Source organism: Erigeron canadensis, chromosome 3 (genome assembly GCF_010389155.1).
Source record: "Erigeron canadensis isolate Cc75 chromosome 3, C_canadensis_v1, whole genome shotgun sequence".
NCBI classification, from domain to species: Eukaryota; Viridiplantae; Streptophyta; class Magnoliopsida; order Asterales; family Asteraceae; genus Erigeron; species Erigeron canadensis.
The window spans coordinates 26,861,530-26,881,343 of NC_057763.1; the positions used below are offsets into that span (position 1 = coordinate 26,861,530).

The window sequence follows — 19,814 nt, forward strand, 5'->3', positions numbered from 1 at the left end:
ATTCTAAAGATAGTAACTTAAGTATTAACTGAACATATTTAATGTATATATATACTAAGTAGTAAATAGGAAAGCTGCTAGATCGGCTAGTATACTTACTTGCTAGATGTCTTTTGTAAAACAAAACAAAGAAAGAACACGACATGCATTAATTCTCACACCACCCACTTGCACATATTTGAGAAGTTTGAATGCTTGAAACTGAAATTGCCAACAACCTTTGTATTCTGAACGTGTTCATATTTGAAATCAGTTAGAAATTATTTACTTGATATATATAATATCAATTATGTGTAAAAACGAATTAGCCAATAAATGCAAGTTTAGCTCGGTTTAAAATGAGATAGCATATGGTTTTAGTTGGGACTCGTCGGGACTTGGTACCGATATCCCGGTCCCGTCCCGGTCGGTACCGGTACCATTTCATATGGGACCGGGATCGGTACCACGTTTTGGTAAAATTCGGGATCGGTACCGTCGGTACCGGGACGGGTATGGGACGGTACCAGTCCCACGCCCATCCCTATCTACTTCAACATTCTTCATCGTATCATCAAGACAGACGGTGCATGATTCTATTTTTATTTTGCTTACTATAAATTTTGATAAGGACGGGTTGAATCGTTTTCTAGGTCATTTATAATCGTTTTTACACATTTATGAACTCGTAAAATCAGTCAAACATTTTGAGCATTATAAAGATCCTTACACATTAGATGTGTGCATGTCGATGTGATTAAAATTTAGCCGTTGAAAATGTGCTTTTGTCCAACAATAGTGTAAGTCTGGATCACGATTGTCTCACCCCAGTAATGAATCTAAGCCGTTAAAAGTGAAATGCGCTTTTCTTTACAAAAATGATCTGTCGGATAATTATGTGAGTGAAAAGATGTACATATCAAAATCTTCTAGACCGTGACAAGTAGAATGTGTTTTTATATTCTAAATGTCTCTTGGATGACGATCACATATCCATATCAAGATCCTATGAACTCCCGAAAATTGAGTATAGTCAGGTTAAATCATCTTCACATCAAATATAAATAACCTTTTCCATCTCACTCTACTCCACTACTACTACACAATTAATGATTTTCAAAGAAATGGGAGCTTACCCGTCGAACTCTTTAGGGCCCAAAACCTAGGGACTCAGGTCGTTGGTATGATGGTATCGAATAAAGTGTAATTATATTATCATTAGTTGAGCATCTCAACTTTATCATAACCATGCCAAAAAATTTGTCATACCAATTATTTAAAGGGGACACACACGGACAAACTTAAAATAAGCTTGATATCCAAAAGTCTAAAAAAAAAGCAAAAATGGGTCAAGGGCAACACCAAAAAGACAAAGAATCTGCATGTCTATTGACTATCTTTTGATTACACTTGAATTACTTACAAATATTACTCTCAACCCACTGTTACATATGGTGTCTTTGTTGATTTGTATCCTGGTATTTAATCCCAGAAAAACCTGACTTACAGTAAGAGATTGAAGAGGAAAAATTAAAACATCAATTGTAAACTAAACACAATTTATTCGCATTCGAAAGTAATACTACTTGAGCAATCACAATGAAGAATTGTTAACTCTTCATACATGCTGATATTATTGTAGAGAAACTACAAGCATCTTACAGCAAAACAATTACAGACGATTTTCAAAATACAACATGAGCAGATAACTCAATACAGAATTAAAAAGGCTAAAACCAAGTTGGATTGAAAATACAAACAGTAATGGTAGAGATGTGGATCACGCAAGAAGTAATAATTGACTTCATAACAAGTCAAAGCCCGAGCTTTGAGAGAAGCTCACGCCATCTTGGAGTTTCCTCATCAAAAATGTAGGTCAGAGGAGACACCAAAACTCCACTACCTCCGATCTGCACAATCATAAAGAAGATTATGAGATAAATTTAATTAAATGCCTAAAATATAGAGGCAATATGGGTAGGACAAATAGGTTGAAAAACTGGCCAAAACACATTATGTTAGTACGAGTTGATTGGATCAAATCTTGTTCCATACTTTGGCTAAATTTTTGACTTAAATAACTCATTCATAAGTAAATGAGTCGAAGTTTTGTCATAAAATGGAAGCAAAACCTCTTTTACTTCAACACGAAAGAGAATAGAGACCAAGTCCAACACTCAAATCTCTATCCTAGTGTATATGTAGTTTCAATAAAGTTTAGGGATTAGTATCCGTGAATGTAACTAACTATGGACAAATGTGTGAAAAAACTAAAGTTGTATTCATTGTATGTAATAACTTTCAAATTCTGTCTATTGTATGTATTTGGGTATATGTGGCAACCATATAAGCTACCACTTGTAAGTTTTCGATTCGTCGGATACATACAATAAACAAGATTTTAAAGTTTAATGAACACAACTATAGTTTTTTTTTACACTATAAACATTCGTCCATAGTTAGTTACATTCACAAATAATTATCCATAAAGTTTAATAGTAACTTGGTTCTTGTACCATTTCAGCTTTCAATAAGTTGAGATGTGTTGCGTTCACGTTCCCTTCCCCTTCTAAACCCAAGAAGTTTATCACTCAATGTAACGGAAAAGGGAAAAATGAGAGAAAAGGGAAGACCCACATTATTGAAGGGAAAAAATAATATAACCAGTTTAAATGTCCAAGACAAGTCTGATTATAGCCTAAACTTAAGCTTAAAGTTGTATCAAATGATGATAGTTTATAATACAAGAACATAATCCCACATATATAATTAGAATCATTTATATCACACAAGATTAAAATTCGGATTCCTTACTGCTCTCAGCTGCTGAACTGATTTGTACAGTGACTTTTTAGGCACGCAAATGACTATAGCATAATAATCAGGTGTCTCTACACCATCAACTTTGCGGAAAACTGGACTTATAGTTGGTCCCTGCACATATGAGAAAACACGCATTCAGATGTAGGGTAGGTAAGTAATTACTGGAGTTGGCAATTTTAAGGTTATGTCTCATCTCCAACGAGTAAAAAAAAAAATCTAAAAGTGAAACTGGGATCCAAAGTCACCCAAAGTGTAAATTTAATGCATTAAACATCCTACACCCTTTATTGAAAGAAAAATTAGATGTTGAAACACTACGAGTCTGATATTTTGTAATTACATTTGCCACACCAAGTGTTCATAAGTAATTTCCAAAATTAGTGTTTCAAGTCAGCCAACTTGCCCATTTTGACAGGAACCAAACTTACCCGTATTGACTAGAACCAAACTTACTCGTTTTGACTTGTTACCCAACCCACCTCTACTAACTATAAGTCTATAAGCATGTGCATAGAACAATTTACCTGCAGCCCAAATAGTGATGGCTGACTCAGGATCCGCTCAGCTACTTCCTCAGCACTGTTTCCTCTCATGTTGGCAACTACCTGAGATGCATTATTTGACTTATGAAGGGAAAGCAAATTTCATATTATACATTGCCCAGAAAAAATGCTCCCTCTAACCAGAACATTTGACTTAGCCGATGTTCGACTTATCACATGTTTAGTAAAAATATTTGACTACTGATTAGAGGCGTAAAATGTCCTGTAATTGGGACACAATAAATAGAAACATTCACGTTAGGGCAACTAGAGGGTAAAAGAGAAGAGTGGATTCAATAACTAGTCAAAAATGAAAATTTTGTACTTTTTCTAGGATAATACGGAACATCGGAAACTAAAATGGAAATTGTGGCATTTATTTTGGGATTAAAGGAGCATATACTTCACATTTTGCACTAATATTACTGTTTACAATATCTGTTATACTATCAAACTCTCAAGTATTTAAAGAATGATTACTCTTAACACAAACTGTACCCCTTTTTCTTGGTATGGAAAATAATAAAAACATAGATCAGCTTACTGTAAACTGATCAAGTGCCCTCAGATGTGCCTCAAATCTTTCAAGAATTTCATGAGTGATGTCCAATAAACCTTTCCGCTGGACTAAGGACTTCCTGCTAGCAACCATAACAGCCTGGAAAATATCCTACTCAGGGAAACCAGGAATTTCAAAAGCTAAAAAAAGCTTGTGGGGTTGGACTAACAACTCTACCTGACTTTCTAACAATACTCCGCCTTCAATTTCTTTAAGATTGTTCTCTTTCAGTGTGACTCCGCTACTAACGAGATCCACAATAGCATCAGCTATACCCATCTACATAGGAGAAATGATGTTAGCATTAGAATGATACAATGTATAGTATCGTATATGAATCAAGAGACACAAAAGTATTCATCCATGCCCCACTCTTTTTGCAAACTGGGGTTGCTGTCTGGGTTCATGTTAAGCATATGCATGAATTATGATTGTCAGCTATCTTAAGCTACCCTTTTCCTTTCTCAGCACTGACTTCATTAATCAAATACTTGAAGAATTGGCAGGAAATAGATATTATTGTTTCTTATCATATACCCATAACCCCTCAAGATTTTAAGTGCCCCTTTGGTACATATGCATTTCGTCGATTCTATGCCTACTGGGTTTGTTTAATGCAACTCCAAGACTCAATCTTACATGATGTCTATTTTCATCAATATAGTGGAATAATCGTTACTGGTGTTAAGACTAGGATAGCGTGAAGAAACAAACCCAATACTTAAATGGGAGAAACATCATTTTATTATATAAAGCGGAACTTGCTCTCCAAACGAGCCTTTGAAATCAACAAAGTTAACAGAAATTACTGACACCAATGAATGTGGATACGAAAAAGGATTCTTAGGCCATGCGTGGTTTTCTTTCCGTCTATGAAAAGATCATTCCAAAATTATGAAACCAGTTTGTAGCTCTTTGAAGAAAGGCATATTTCTTTTACCCTTTATTCATTAAAATCCCCAAGGGCCCAAACTCAAAATATGCATTGTTCTCTCCATGACAAAGGACATGTACAATAAATAGGGAATGACTATGTCTGCACTCTACCCAATAAGTGAGTGACGATGATCCTTTTCAAGGAAAAGAAATGACATTTTAAAAAATTTACCAAGAATGCACTTTTCATTTATCCATGAAATATGATAAAATATACCATGAAAGCTCTTAAAGGGCGTAGGAATATATGCAGGAACCCACTTTGGGATTAAGTTACACTAAAAGCATCTAAACAAAAAATAAACAAAGATCATAGCAATAAGAGTGATGATATTATACTCTTTGAATTTTATTTTAAGGTCGACAATAAGAGTGACGAGGTGATGAAATTAGAGTCATGACAGAATAGCTAAGCCTTGAGATGATGAAACCTTCATGTGGAAGGTTTCATCAACTTGCATGAAATCATCGTAAGACATGTGGAGTGTTAGTAATTAGGTGAAAACATGACTGACATGTGGAACTATAAATTTAACAAATTATCAATGAAAGTACCTCCACAGAGCCAGATTCTAAGCAAGAAACAGATAGAATCATCAGAGAAATTAAAGACAAGACAGCAAAATTTACATTTCATGAAAATCTATACATCTAAAATGGTAGCAAAGAAAGACTCACAGCAGGAGCTGCTTCTAGTGCTCCATCAGCGGTTGAAAAGGCGACATGGTGAAGACCATTTTCTTCTAGAAATTTAGAACCCAGCTGCAGAGAGGAAACAATACAGAAACAATTGAACTTCCGACCTAGCCAAATACAAGATACGAAAATAGTAACAGTACTACAGAAGAAATTAACTGATTACATGAGTGAAACCAGTGGCAACTCTTAGGGGATTCTCAGCAGTCCACCGAGGCATTTGCACTAGCTCCTTAACTGAATTGATGTTCTCAAAAATCCCATATTGAGGAATCTAAAACAGTAAGGAGATATATCAGGCATATCTTTAAACTTACAAATATGACCTAATGTAAATCAGCAAAACTCATAACAGAAAAGGGCGACTTACTGCAAGAGATAAGCGACAATCTCCATATGCAAGTGCATCGTGAACAAGGATTAGATCTTCATTCCCCTACAGATACAAAAACACCCAAGAATTTTAAGACATTATTTATATAAAAAAACATATTTGGGCAATAGATATGCATTCAACGAATCCATTTGGCAACGTTAACAAGACAAATGATATGAAAAGTAAAATTTTCGGCAGGACCTTATCGTAAAATCTATTATCAATGGTTATTGCTAAGCATCAAAGCCTGTTACCGATATTAACTACTCAAAATACATTTGTCCATAATAATAGAAATACTGCCATGAAACGACCCATCATATATATTACGCTCTATTGGTTCTATTGATCCTAGTAACGATAAGAGAGACAAAAACGTAAACCAACTTCAATAAATATTGGGGCTACTTAGAAAGCCTCATGCTTTACCTTAGGTAAAATTTTGTCTAAAACATTGAAAGAGAACTATATGATGCACCCAAAAAATGAAGAAGTGGCAATATATGACTATATGAGTACTGATATCAAAATTTCTAAATAAAGTGAGCATTACGCATATAGCATACCCTAATATGAAACAGGTGTCGGGCTTAGTATACTGTATACTAAAACAAACGAAACTCAAATAGAATGATGATCGATTTGTCCACTGGACCTATTTTAATTCTGAATTCAATACACTTCCAAGTCCAACGGATATTTCTAATTCAAACTTGATTCGAAAACACTATTTAAATGCTAATGAGACTAGCCATCATATCCAGGAAAAGCTATGACCATATTTTAAAATCCAAATCAACCAAATGATTTTCACTAAGATAACATAATCCGACGCATTATATGTGTATATTACTTACCATAAGTGAACTATCTTATACGATAGTTCCATATTATATTAGCTATATTATACATTAGACAAGCAGCCAAGCTGCTGCCTAATGAAGCTTAACAGGCGCGAATACAAAGTGTCACATAGTTCAACATAGAGAACAGGGAAATAATACATAAACAGAGTAACTTATGGTAGTTCGGAACAAAACATTTATTAAATATGAAAAATACACAGCATAATGTTCCTTACATTGTGTTACCTGTCCATATTCGCTAACTGTATCAAGACCAACTATACCAATGTCCAGGTCTCCTGATACCAATTTACGTACAATGTCTTTTGGACGTTGGAACCAGACTTCTAAGTTTGCTAGCTGCAATCAAAGATTATAGATAAGTGAATTCCACCTACGTAAATTTGGTCTTAAATTGAAAATTCCATTAAACATCAAAAGTACTTTAACATTCAACGTGTATGGAAAGCCAATTTCGTTGGTCATTTCTACTTAGTAGGATAAAGTGTTGGAATATATAACTAAATATCATTATTCACGAGTACGCAACGGAAGCAAATAAAACCATGTAATCAAATAATTAACCTTGAAATAGGATTAAGGAATATCTTTTAATGTAGATGATAAAGTAAAGAAACTTTAAAAGGATTTGAAGTAAATCCCTCTACGATCGCACACTAGACACCCCTTATACCGTATGCTAGTACCCCGATCAAGAGCCAAACAACCCTTTGTTTAACCTCTTTATTCAAAAACCCATGGAACAAAACTATTGATGTCGACTAATAAAAGTGAACACCATAATTAATGCCTAGCATTAATATGTATATATGTAACATATGGTTTTTTCGAAGTCTCAAAACCAAAACCCTTTAAAAGGTTCGGCCAAAACAATTAAGTAGAGGAGAGGAGGATTTTGCTTATGCGAAGGAATGAAAAACCCTTTGAATTAAGCCCTCTATTTATAGGGAATAATTTGGGATTTCAACTTGGTGGGCAAGTAATCTTCAAGGCTTTCCAAAGCCTTAAAATTTCGGCCCCCATTAGGAATTAGAGCCCAACTCTAATTTCCTAATTTAACATTTAACCTCTTCTAATTAATTTAAATACAATTAACCCTTTAACTTATTTAAATTAATTATTTCGTGATCAAACTAATTAATATATTACTTTAATATATTAATTAATAATATAGAGTTACCGTGTCATTTCGTGTGACCCCGTAGGCTTAAATCATTTCCGGACATACGTTCATTTTACGTGATCATATACTAACATAAAGATCTGCTGCCACAAACATGGCATGTTTGATTGGGACTTAATGGGCTTAATAAATTATAAATAAAAATAAAAAACAAGATTAGTCCAATAAGTCAATAGGGGATGTTTGATTTTAACTTGATAAACAAGAACAATTTATTTTGCTTAGTCAATAAAGAGATTATTTATCCATTCAAACACTTTATCCACTCAATACTTAATGGTGTTACTTAGGCCACTCATCCACACGGCCACTTTACGATACTCTTTGTATACAAATCTTTACTAGAACATAGTTCAAACATTCAACATAACTTTTCAATTATAACGATATCAGTTGTATTAGAGTGATACTAGAATACTGAAGTAGTACCCAGAGCTTTCAAGTTTCAACATAGCGGTCAAATAAAAGTCATACCAATTACCTCAAGATGAATGGAATAAATGAAGAATGTTGTCTAAATGAACGGTTTCACTGAAACTACAAAAGGCCAAAGAAAAAAAAAATGCATCTCTACTCACTTTATCTAAACCTACATGCTTTACTTTCAAAATTCGATTAAAACAGTTGAATTCACACAGAGATGATACATTAGTTGGCTAGTAAAGTCGAGCTATAACCTTTACGTACTGAATATCGAGATATGACACATTTCAACAAGTAGTCTTGATTATAAATGAATATGAACATATAAGAGAGCGTTCCAGAAAAATGAAATAACAATAATATAATAATATACATGTGTATATATATATAGCCTATTGGTAAGGAAAACACTTGATAACCTTAAGGTCTCAGGTACAATCCCCACTTGGCACAAAAAATAATTCGAAATTTAAATTCGCAGGTTCGATCCTTCGGGGTACTAAGAACATGTGTGGATTAGAATAGAGGTATTGTACCGATATCATATGACTCATACGGGGTGAGTCGATGGGTATCCAATTGTGGTACCGGGGGTAGGGTTCCCCCATTACCCTATACAGGTATAGGGTGACCCTTAAAATGAGAACACGGTGAGGACACTTAAAAACATCATTTTGATGCATTAAAAGTCCAAAAAACTAACATAGTGTATAACTAATTATCATTATTTAAGTGTTTAACAACACATTCATCCGTCAAAATAAAAAAATCACTTTTTTTGTTGGATGCATCCATTTTGATGAATATGCATCCGAGATGGATGCACAAAACAAAAAACATGATTTTCTCGATTTTAACATATCAATATGTTGTTAAACACTTAAATAATACACTATGTTAGTTTTATGAATCTTTAATGCATCAAAATATAGTTTTTAAGTGTTCTCACCATGTTCTCATTTTAAGGGTGTTCTCATTTGATTAAACCACTATAGGTATATATATATATACACTTTTCCCATATATATATATATAGGGTAGAGAGAGAGAAGGTTCTTAAGGAGAGAAGAGAGAAAAGGTCCGTTTTTTTTAGCTTGTTTTTTGATATTTTTTTCATTTTTTCATTCTTTTTTTAATTAACTCTATCCATAAAAAAAAAAAAAATTTTAAATAAATAAATAAAAATTTCTAACCCGAGTTAGTGAGTTATACATGTTAGGGTACGGTACGGGCTTTGCCCTTAAGGATATTAATAAGGGTAGCTGATGGGAGTGATAGGTCATAGAGGGTGATAGGTCATAGGGGATGATCGGTGATGGGGTGACCTACTCACTCTAGCTTATGGGCTACGCCCTTTGAAAAAAATATATTTTTTAAAAATTCTTAAAATTTTTATATGAAATTGATTAATTAAAGAGAGAATGAAAAAAGAAAAAAAGTTCAAAAAAAGAATCTAAAAAAAAAAAACTTCTCTCCCTTCTCTCCTTATACCTTCTCATTTGATCTCTATCTTATATATATATATATATATATATATATATATTTGTTCTTATTTTAATTTAGTTCTCATTAGATGATCACCCTATATATATATATATATATAGATATGAAGATGAAAAATAAGTTACAAACCTGAGGAATATCAGCAACGTATTGCCGTGGATTAGTATGCCTCACTGATAATTGACAATCCTATTTACATTACAAAATATATATTATTAATATACAGCAACAAACATAATATATAATAAATAATAAATCATATACATATACATAGATATGGATATATGTGTAATGTAAATATGTATATTTACTTTGAAGAGATCAAGAGTATCAGAAGCCATTCGACCTTTACTCGGCAAACCTATCCTTATCTCACTTCTTTCTTTCGTTTTCCTTTCTCCTTCTTCATTTCCTCTCACAACCGTCGCCGGCGATGCGACGGAGCAGCATGATATGCTGAGCTTCACGGACGCGGCGGGGCATTGGTGGAGAAACGATTGCATGATTGACATCACGGAAGTGAGGCGGCGGAGGTGACGAGATTATTGTGGCGAAGCGCCGCCGTGAACAGGTAGTGAGTGTGAGTGGATCGTTGGGTTTTTTTTTTTTTTTTTCCTTTTTTGACTGTTAGTAGTGTCGAAAAGACGAGGAAGTTTGGTTTATTAATACTTAAATTAAATTATAAATTAATTAATGAAGCATGCAAATAACATGTGGAATATTCCTTGTATTTTTCTTTTTAAAATTTAAAATTTGTTTCTGGGTCGGCAAGATCGCTACAATTAGAAATGGACGGGGATTCTGGTGTTTGGTAGGAAAGAGAATAGAAATGTAATAGGGAATGAATATAGTGAGAAAGAGAATGAGTATTTGGAAATGAAATGGATTTTTTGGTGTTCAAAAGTTATTGACCAGACATTACTATTTAATATTAAAAATTAACTACAAAAATGAAATTCGAAAAAATAATAATGGTTAATAGGTATCAAGCAAGTAAATATGTCTCCTTGGTGTTTGATATAAGAAAATCATAAAGAATAGAAATATAATATCATAGTGGAAAATGTTGGGAAAACGATGAGTCACATAGAATAAGAAAAATGCCGAGACCAAACAAAGTTAAGAACAAAAATATTAAAAAAAAAATACACGACTCAATATTTTATCTTCTAATAAATAATCAAAATTATTAACATAATCCAAATATAAACAAAAAGTAAATTAAAATTTTTCATTCTCGTTATTTCTTTTCAATTTATGAAGGATATGAAAATATAAATTATTCTATTTTTTTCTATCATATTTTTTTCCAGATTAAAGAAAAACAAACAAAAATGGAGATTATTTCTTTTTTTTTTTCATTCCATCCTTCCATAAGTCCAAAATACCCGTAGCTCCCTTTACTGTTTAATTACTACTAAAACGATATCCGCGCAACGCCATAATGATTGTGACGGCGACGGTGTGGTGGTTGGTGATGTATGTGGCGTCAAATAGTGTAGATTATTGATGTAAAATTAATTGATTTATAAGGTTATGAAAATATTTTAACAAATAAAGGACTGATAATATAATTTAATCATTAGTGTTATTTTAGATCATTTTCCCATGTAACATTTAAAAAAAGATTGTTTTTTATATAGATTAGGTGTATAAGAGAATTATGATAAAAAAAATAGGAGTATTTTGGGTATAAAAAAACAATGAATTTCTTAAAATAAGAAATTTAATATGTTTTATAATGGAATATAAAGAACGAAATGCATTTTTGGTCTCTGTGTTATCATACCATTTGCAATCTTGGTCCAAACATTTGCAAAGTGGCGATTCTTGTGCCACAAATGGAAAAGTTTCGTAATTTTGGTCCATTTTTAACTTTCCGTTCATTTGCCTCCATTATTGGCCTCATGTCCGTGTCACGTGCGGGGTATATATGTCCATTTAATACCCAGAGGACCATTTATGCAAAAACATAACAAAAACTAATTCTCATACTTTGTTTATCTCTCTTCTCAACCTATTTATTTTACTTTTCCAGTAACTGTCGATCTTCATCATCTCCAAAATCATCCATTCATTATAAACAACAACCATCATCATAATGCTCATATACATTTCTTTTAATAAATTTGGTTTTTTTTTCTTAAACTTTAAACACAAAACAATACTCATCGATAAGCATCCTTTGTCAATGCAAAAAATCATCTAACATAAATATCTAAAACAAATTCACCAATTTAAATTTATCATCAAATATTAATCCAAAACAACAACAGATAACAAAAACCTCAAATTCACAAACCTTAACCCCAATACATGTTCAAGCATCAATAAGTGGGTTATTCATGCATAGATCTATCCATCACAGTAAGCGCGTTGCCGAAAGTTGATTATAAAAAATAAAAGAGATTACCACTATCATCATCAATAGCCATTACTTTAGTATCAACAAGTGGTTGTTGTCGGTCTTCATTTCAAGACTTTTGCAAGTTTTTTATTTATCAATTAGATCTGGTGTTTATTTGGTGGTGGTGCTATGGTGAGATTGAGTACACATTTTAGATCTTGTATGTGATATAAATAGGAGTAAAAGGAGCAAGTATATAAGACAACAGTGACGGTGACAGCGGAGAGAAGGAAGGAGAGTAATAGTGACGGTGTGTTGCCGGCGGTTATGGTAGTGGTTAGCATGGGGGCTGACGGTTGTGGTGGTGGTTCATGTGGCGGCTGACGGGTAAAAAACACCATTGTAGCTTCTAACAACTCCAGAGATGGGTTTTGGTATTTTATGAGAGTTTTTAAATTAATGATTTCAGTATTATTTCTTTCAATTTGGAGGAAAAATAGGTGGATGAATAAATTAAGATTTTTAGGCAAAGCGAATGTGGTACTTTATGATTTTCTTTGATTGTATTGTATGATGATGATGGATTGGAGTAAACAGAATATATTTCATACGACAGGTAAATTTTTTTTAGTATCTAATAAATTTGTGTTAAGATTTTTCAGAAGATATATTTCATAGATTGTGTGTTCGATGATGATATATTTATTTGGGTGAGTTGCAAGAATAGTCCTCATTTTATATGAAAAGACAATATTGCCCCTCACGTGACACGCACATGGGGCTAATAACGGAGGCAAATGGACGGAAAAGTTAAAAATGTACCAAAATTGCGAAACTTTTCCATTTGTGGCACCAGAATCGCCACTTTGCAAATGTTTGGACCAAGATTGTAAATGGTATGTTAACACAGGGACCAAAAATGCATTTCGTTCGAATATAAATATAAGATAAATATTTTATGTGTATAGAATATCATTTTATCATATGTTGGTCTCATTGGTACTGGTATGTGGTCCATGATGAGTCATATACATTTTCACAGTTCATGACCCGTTTAACCGACAAAAGTTATGTCACTTAATCTAATTATACTCGACTAATATAAACTCTAATAAAATGCTACTAAATCATGAAATTTTCTGAACATTTTATATCATCCAATATGACAACATAACTACATATGTCTTGATCATACTTTCAAACAAGTATTCTTTTGATGGTTACCTAATATGAAAAGTTTAACAATCAATAATCAATTACCCACTAACTAAAACCAGAAAAGATAGATAAGATAGAGGCAATGTGAGAGTGGAAAAGACTGAAAAAGTGAAAATTGAAAGATAGTGATGGAGAGATATGGAGTTTAACTATATTCCACCCATTTTCATTCCCTTTTTCTTTTTTCCCCTTAAAATATAAAAAAAAACACAAATCAAATCCCAAATTCTATTAAAAGAATTTAATTTCTTTCCCTTTTTTTCTGATCCACTGTGATGCAAACACCCCTTCACATTACAGCTGTAAATTACCATCACACCTGTATCTGATATATACATTACATATAGATACAGATATATATAGATACAGATACACACATCCACAAGATCTTCTCTTAAAAACCCTAAATTTCCAACAAAAAACTTGACCCATTTCCCATTTCAATTTCACTAAAGTAATGGGCTAATGGGTTTGTTGTGAAATTAGCAAATTATTAAAAAGTTGAGTGCTTTATATATATTTATATATAAATTTCTATAAATATATATAAAAAAAGAAAAGGAGAAAAAGAATTGGATTTGGATGGTTTGGGTGAAATGGGGACATGGAAAGAAGCATATAGAGGAATGTCAAGTGATAATATAAAAGGATTGATATTAGCATTGTCTTCTAGTTTGTTTATTGGTGCTAGTTTCATTGTTAAGAAAAAAGGTCTTAAAAGAGCTGGTGTTTCTGGCATTAGAGCAGGTAACTAACTAATATTTATATATAGTCATACATTGTTATATAATTCTCATCATTTTGTAATTGTAACTTAGTGAGTTATTGTAGATAAAATGGGTAAATGGAGGAGGTTTTCCTTTGTTTTGGGTTACCTCGGGATGGCGAGTCTTTTTGTTTTAGATATAGGTGGCCTAATTAGGTATCTCCGTGACCATTTCCAGCCATTTTCCTGGCCACCCTAAGTTTCGAACCTTAGACCTCTTGTAAGGAAACATGACTTCAGACTACTAGGCAACCTTGGTGGTGGTTTAGTTAATTCTTGTGGGTTTAGGTTAACTAGAGTTCAGTAATTATCGACTTCAATTGAGCTGAAATTGAAGATGTTGAAATTTGAAGGGAGAACTTTTGCAGTTAGATGAAATGATATTGCTAAGTAGAGTGCCAGGGCAGTTAATGGCGAGCAATCTGATATTTGTTTTGGGACAATACAAATTAGTTTTAGATTTTGGCTAAAATAAGAATCTAAATTCTGGTAGTTATGGACAGTTGAAACTCTCCAAAACTGGTTTCCTGATGTTACAAGTTTGACGGGTCACAACTGTATGGACAGTTGAAACTGTCCAAAACTGGATATGAATCAGCTCACGAGACTGTCAAAAGTGTGCGCTACTCCTAGACCCTGCAAGGGGACATGAACCCTGTCACTTGGGTCCAGGATCTGGGTCTGGTATTATACTAACTTATATAGGTGTAGGCTTTGTACCTTGGGACCCCTTCCAAGTTCCAAGTTCAACTTGAATCCCTCAATTGCACTAAATTTTAACACATCGTTGAGAATTAAAGATGGAAATTATATTATACATGTTTTTTTATATTCTATTCTTTTAGACACTAAAATGTGTATGATTCATTCTATTATAAGTATCTTAAAACTTTGTATAGTTAGATTACACTGTTATTGTAGTCCCACTACTAGAGTGATGGATGTGTGATTCATCTGTGTTTTAGCAAACCCTTGCATACAAGTGAGCTTTTAGTAACTATCTACGTGTGGTTTTGGCTTGTGTATAGGTATATTATGCTTTTGATTACACTGTTGATCTAGTCCCACTAATAGAGCTTAACCTTCCTTTAATATTGAATGCAGGAGTTGGTGGATATTCATACTTATACGAGCCTCTATGGTGGGTAGGCATGATAACGAGTGAGTATGTTTGTATTTTTATTATTCTAATAACATATGACAAAAAATGGTTTGTATAATATGAATGGAATTCTTTTGCAATATTATTCTATACGTGCTTCCAAATAATAGGATATATCAATCCTAATATGCTTACCAAATTTGCTATAAGTTAAGTTCCAAATAACTAATGTACATTGTTTATGTATGACGTTTAGGCCTGTTTCTTTTTCCATTTATTGACTTATTAAATTCCATTAGTCTTGAAGTTGATTTATTAATCTAAAAATTGGACAGAAATGATATGTGGCTGTTTGAATAGAAGTATGCTATTGAAATCTGATCTTAATGTGAATCAATGTTTGGACAGTGATTGTTGGAGAAATCGCAAATTTTGCTGCTTATGCATTTGCGCCAGCTATTCTGGTCACTCCTCTTGGGGCACTTAGCATTATTATTAGGTACGACAAAAATCATAATCTACATTTTAGATGTGATGATTTTGAGCCATTTATATGGAAAGATGACAGTTTCGGCTGCTAAGTGATCGATAACGGGTAATTGGTTAGATAAATAGAGAAGATAAAGGTATAACAGGTCAAACGGGTTGAACGAGTCAACAGTCAACATACATGCATTTCACATGTCTACAATATTCTATATTATGATATAACGAAGTTATACTATCATTTGACTTTTTAATAAGGATTTGTAATGACATTCAGTACATTGTTTATTCAGAAAACAAACTGCAACAAAAATTTCTGGTGGTCTGTGCAGCCCCCAACCCATTTTGATTTATGTTTGCCGATTTGAACACGTTTTGAACTGTTACCCAACCTGCTGACCTGAGTCACCTGATTGATTTCAACCTCCACTGCATATGAGTTCATATTTCCTTACTTTATAGAATTGTTAAACATCAAGTCATATTGCAGTGCGGTACTTGCACATATCATATTACGAGAGAAGCTTCACATTTTTGGAGTTCTTGGATGTGTTCTATGTGTCGTGGGTTCCATCACGATCGTTCTACATGCTCCTCAGGAACGTCCTATTGAATCAGTGACAGAAGTGTGGGATCTTGCTACCGAGCCAGGTAAAAAGCTTTTGCATTACTGCCTGTTATAATCATGATTTCCTTTTCACATAGAATTTCTGTTTCTGTTTCTGCAGCTTTTGTTCTATATGCAATACTGGTGTTGATAGCTGTTATGATTCTTGTATACCACTATATACCATTATATGGTCAGACACACATAATGTGCTACATTGGAGTTTGTTCGCTAGTAGGGTCTTTGTCGGTATGTATCTTTTTTTCATTTCTTTTAGAAAGGGAAATATAGCACACCACTTAATATTCAAGACAATTGTGCCTTATGAGACTTGAACCCATAATCTTTTGGTTGGTAGGGCCAACACACATACTGCTAGGCTATAAGCCCTTCAGTGGTATTTATCATTAGTTGTGTGTATTTTCATACAAGCTGGTCATCTTATGTGTTAAGGTGTGGCAGGATGGGTGGGCTAGCGGGTTGGGTAACAGGTTAAAATGGGTCATGTTTTAGTACATTTGATAATGTGACATGGTTGCTTGATAAAGGATTTTTGTGTGGTAATTATAATTACAAACCAGTATAATTGCAATAATAATCTAAATCTTTTTAATAAAGTGATTTAGGAGGTTGTGGGCATTAACCCATTTGTTAGTAAATGTTTAGAAATTGTTCCTTATGTGTTCGTATACTTGTCTCCGCATTTACCATGTTCAATTTTCTTTGTTTCAGGTGATGAGCGTGAAAGCTATTGGCATTGCTTTGAAGCTTACTTTGTCAGGAACAAATCAGCTAGTATATCCCCAGACATGGGCTTTTACCTCCATTGTTTTGCTATGTGTCATAACCCAAATGAATTATTTGAATAAGGTAACTTCTGTTTTCTTTTGCTAGAATTTGAAGTTTATTTGATTTTTCTTTCTTGGTGGGTTAAACTATCCTGGTTATATTATAGATTAATAGTTAATGCTCCCTCCTTTTGGTTATGAATATAAATTGCAGGCACTTGACACATTCAATACAGCTGTTGTCTCTCCCATATACTATGTTATGTTTACATCTCTTACGATCTTGGCAAGTGTAATCATGTTCAAGGTAATTCTTTCCCACTGTGAAGTAAATTGAATTTCATAGAGAATGTTACCATGTTAGAACAACATTATTTGGTGTTACATTTCGGATTTACCATGATTATATGACCCACATCTACATTGGAACATGTTTACAATTGTATGAAAACGGAATGACATAGTATAATACCCTTGTCACAGTGTCAGAAAATTTATTTTGATATCATTTTAGGGATTAAATATCATTTCACATGTGAAATGCTGAGCATGCTTGACATATATGCTCCAACTTGAGAGTTGAAAAGTGTTGAGTAGAACATTTTATCATTTATTTACTTAAATCCGGGTTCAGCTGATATGGCATGCTACATATTTACTCTATTAATATATCTGTTTGTTAACGAAATAAGCACATTAACAACAGTACCATTTTATTTATCAAACTATTTATCACATTTACATGTAGTTGTCAAAAGATTTGTGAGTACTTGATATTGGAGATCTCAGTTTCTACTCTGATAGAACATTTGCTATTTGTTTTCTTTGTTTTCCTAAGTTAGTAAAGACTGATTATGAACATATATTTTTTATGCAACATATCTGAAACATTGTGTAGTTTGGTTTATCATATGATGCAATGATGCAAATCCTTTCTATTTTTTGTGAATAGGATTGGGATAGACAGGATCCTACCCAGATTATAACAGAATTGTGTGGATTTGTGACAATCCTTTCTGGAACCTTCCTTCTCCACAAAACCAAGGACATGGTTGATGGTATGCTGCTTTAGTTCTATGTGTCCATCATAATGTTATAAATTTGGTTAGGTTTAAAGTTCTTTGCCCAATATCCCTGGTTAAGAACTAAATTTTCATCGACTTACACATCATGTAAACCACTTTTTGTAACTCGATTAATGGGGATGGGGTGTATACTTGAAAATTCTTGTGGGGGTTCTCAAAGTAGCCTTTCTTGTGGCAGGTTGGGTAAAAGGCCTAAACGAGTTCGGGTTGAAACCGTTAAGTTTTTTGTACGATTCAAAGGGACTGGTCTGGTTTGCCTTCCCACAAAGTAACCAGTTAAATGGGCTAGGCCATGTAGACCCCAAAACACTTCTTTTGTGAATCATTTAACATCTTTAAGATATGGTAACAAAAGATAAGTACTATTATTACAATTGTAATCTAAACCTTTGAATAAAAACAAATCAGCAGGTAGTAAAAATAGATTAATAAATTTCAAGCATTTGACACATTCCCCTTTTAGCTAAAAATTTTTAGTTGACCTATTTATTATTACAGAACCCAAATTGATCCATTTGCAAGTGAATGAGTTGAACTTGCCACCCGTAGATGCACCTTCCATATCAAGAATTCTTGTAAAGGTTTCTTAATGATGATGGAAATTCATTTCCAAATACCACTTACAAGTACATGTAACGAAACAAACTCAATTTGTAACCAGATCAATGTTTTCACATGCAAACAAAGATTGTGAAATCTTGTCAGGTTCTCATATAGGTTGTGAAATAGGATTTTGAAACCTTAATTGTAACTTTGTAAGTTTCTCATAGTCAGTTCTTGATGTGAACTTGATTACAGGTCCAATACCCCTGTCAGTGCGATCTCCAAAGCATATGGAGGATGTTGAAGATGGTATGGATCATGAAAGCATCCCCTTGACCTTAAGACGACAAGACACTAGTTCTATGAGGTCTTCATAATGTATTCTTTATCACTTTCTTCTTCATCTCATATTTGTACAATTTTTCATACTCGACCCACCAAAATCATGCTGTTCCCTGTGGATACAGCAGACACTAAAGGAAATTGTTCCCTGAGCATGTTGTTTAGCTAGGAAGAGATCAGTTTTGGAAATTGGGAACATCCTCATGTAATTTGTAAGCAAATTGGTTATACAAAATGTATCCCCCTTGCCTTCCAGTTTCAGCTCTCACATGTCAATCGCTAAGTTTTACGATACTGTTTGACCATTGTTGTTTTTAGTTCTACTTGCATCAAAAGATTACAAAGTTGCATATATTTTCTGTAAGATTATCCAGTCAGGCAGTGTCAAGGAAATATTAACCATAAAGATATCAATCATGAAGAAACATGAAATCCTGATAATCCAAGCATGCAATTGTTAAACCAGAATGACTTTAAGCCTAATATGCTAGCAGTCTACATCTAGCCAAGTATTAAAGTGAGCTTTAGTGGTATGACTGGTATCTACATAACAATGATCATACATCTTACATAGGTCTCCCGAATTAGTATAATGCTACATGTTAGTAGTTCAACTTCAATGGAACCTTTTAAAAGATGTAATC

General features: G+C 33.3%; 2 protein-coding genes across 2 annotated transcripts; one reads left to right on the forward strand and one right to left on the reverse strand.

The window, feature by feature from the left end:
* Window positions 1-1,521: 1,521 nt before the first annotated feature.
* Window positions 1,522-10,515, reverse strand: LOC122592298 (ATP phosphoribosyltransferase 1, chloroplastic-like). The gene is made up of 11 exons (XM_043764494.1): window positions 10,198-10,515; window positions 10,016-10,075; window positions 7,003-7,116; window positions 5,906-5,971; window positions 5,702-5,809; window positions 5,518-5,601; window positions 4,081-4,182; window positions 3,889-4,002; window positions 3,327-3,407; window positions 2,794-2,913; window positions 1,522-1,889 (listed from the first exon to the last, which is right to left on the reverse strand). The coding sequence occupies exons 1-11, from the start codon at window positions 10,396-10,398 to the stop codon at window positions 1,794-1,796; spliced, it is 1,146 nt and encodes a 381-aa protein (XP_043620429.1). The 5' UTR covers window positions 10,399-10,515; the 3' UTR covers window positions 1,522-1,793.
* A 3,322-nt stretch (window positions 10,516-13,837) lies between these two features.
* Window positions 13,838-19,425, forward strand: LOC122592742 (probable magnesium transporter NIPA3). The gene is made up of 9 exons (XM_043765036.1): window positions 13,838-14,198; window positions 15,322-15,378; window positions 15,728-15,818; window positions 16,296-16,456; window positions 16,534-16,661; window positions 17,145-17,282; window positions 17,415-17,507; window positions 18,153-18,258; window positions 19,084-19,425. The coding sequence occupies exons 1-9, from the start codon at window positions 14,048-14,050 to the stop codon at window positions 19,203-19,205; spliced, it is 1,047 nt and encodes a 348-aa protein (XP_043620971.1). The 5' UTR covers window positions 13,838-14,047; the 3' UTR covers window positions 19,206-19,425.
* Window positions 19,426-19,814: the final 389 nt, after the last annotated feature.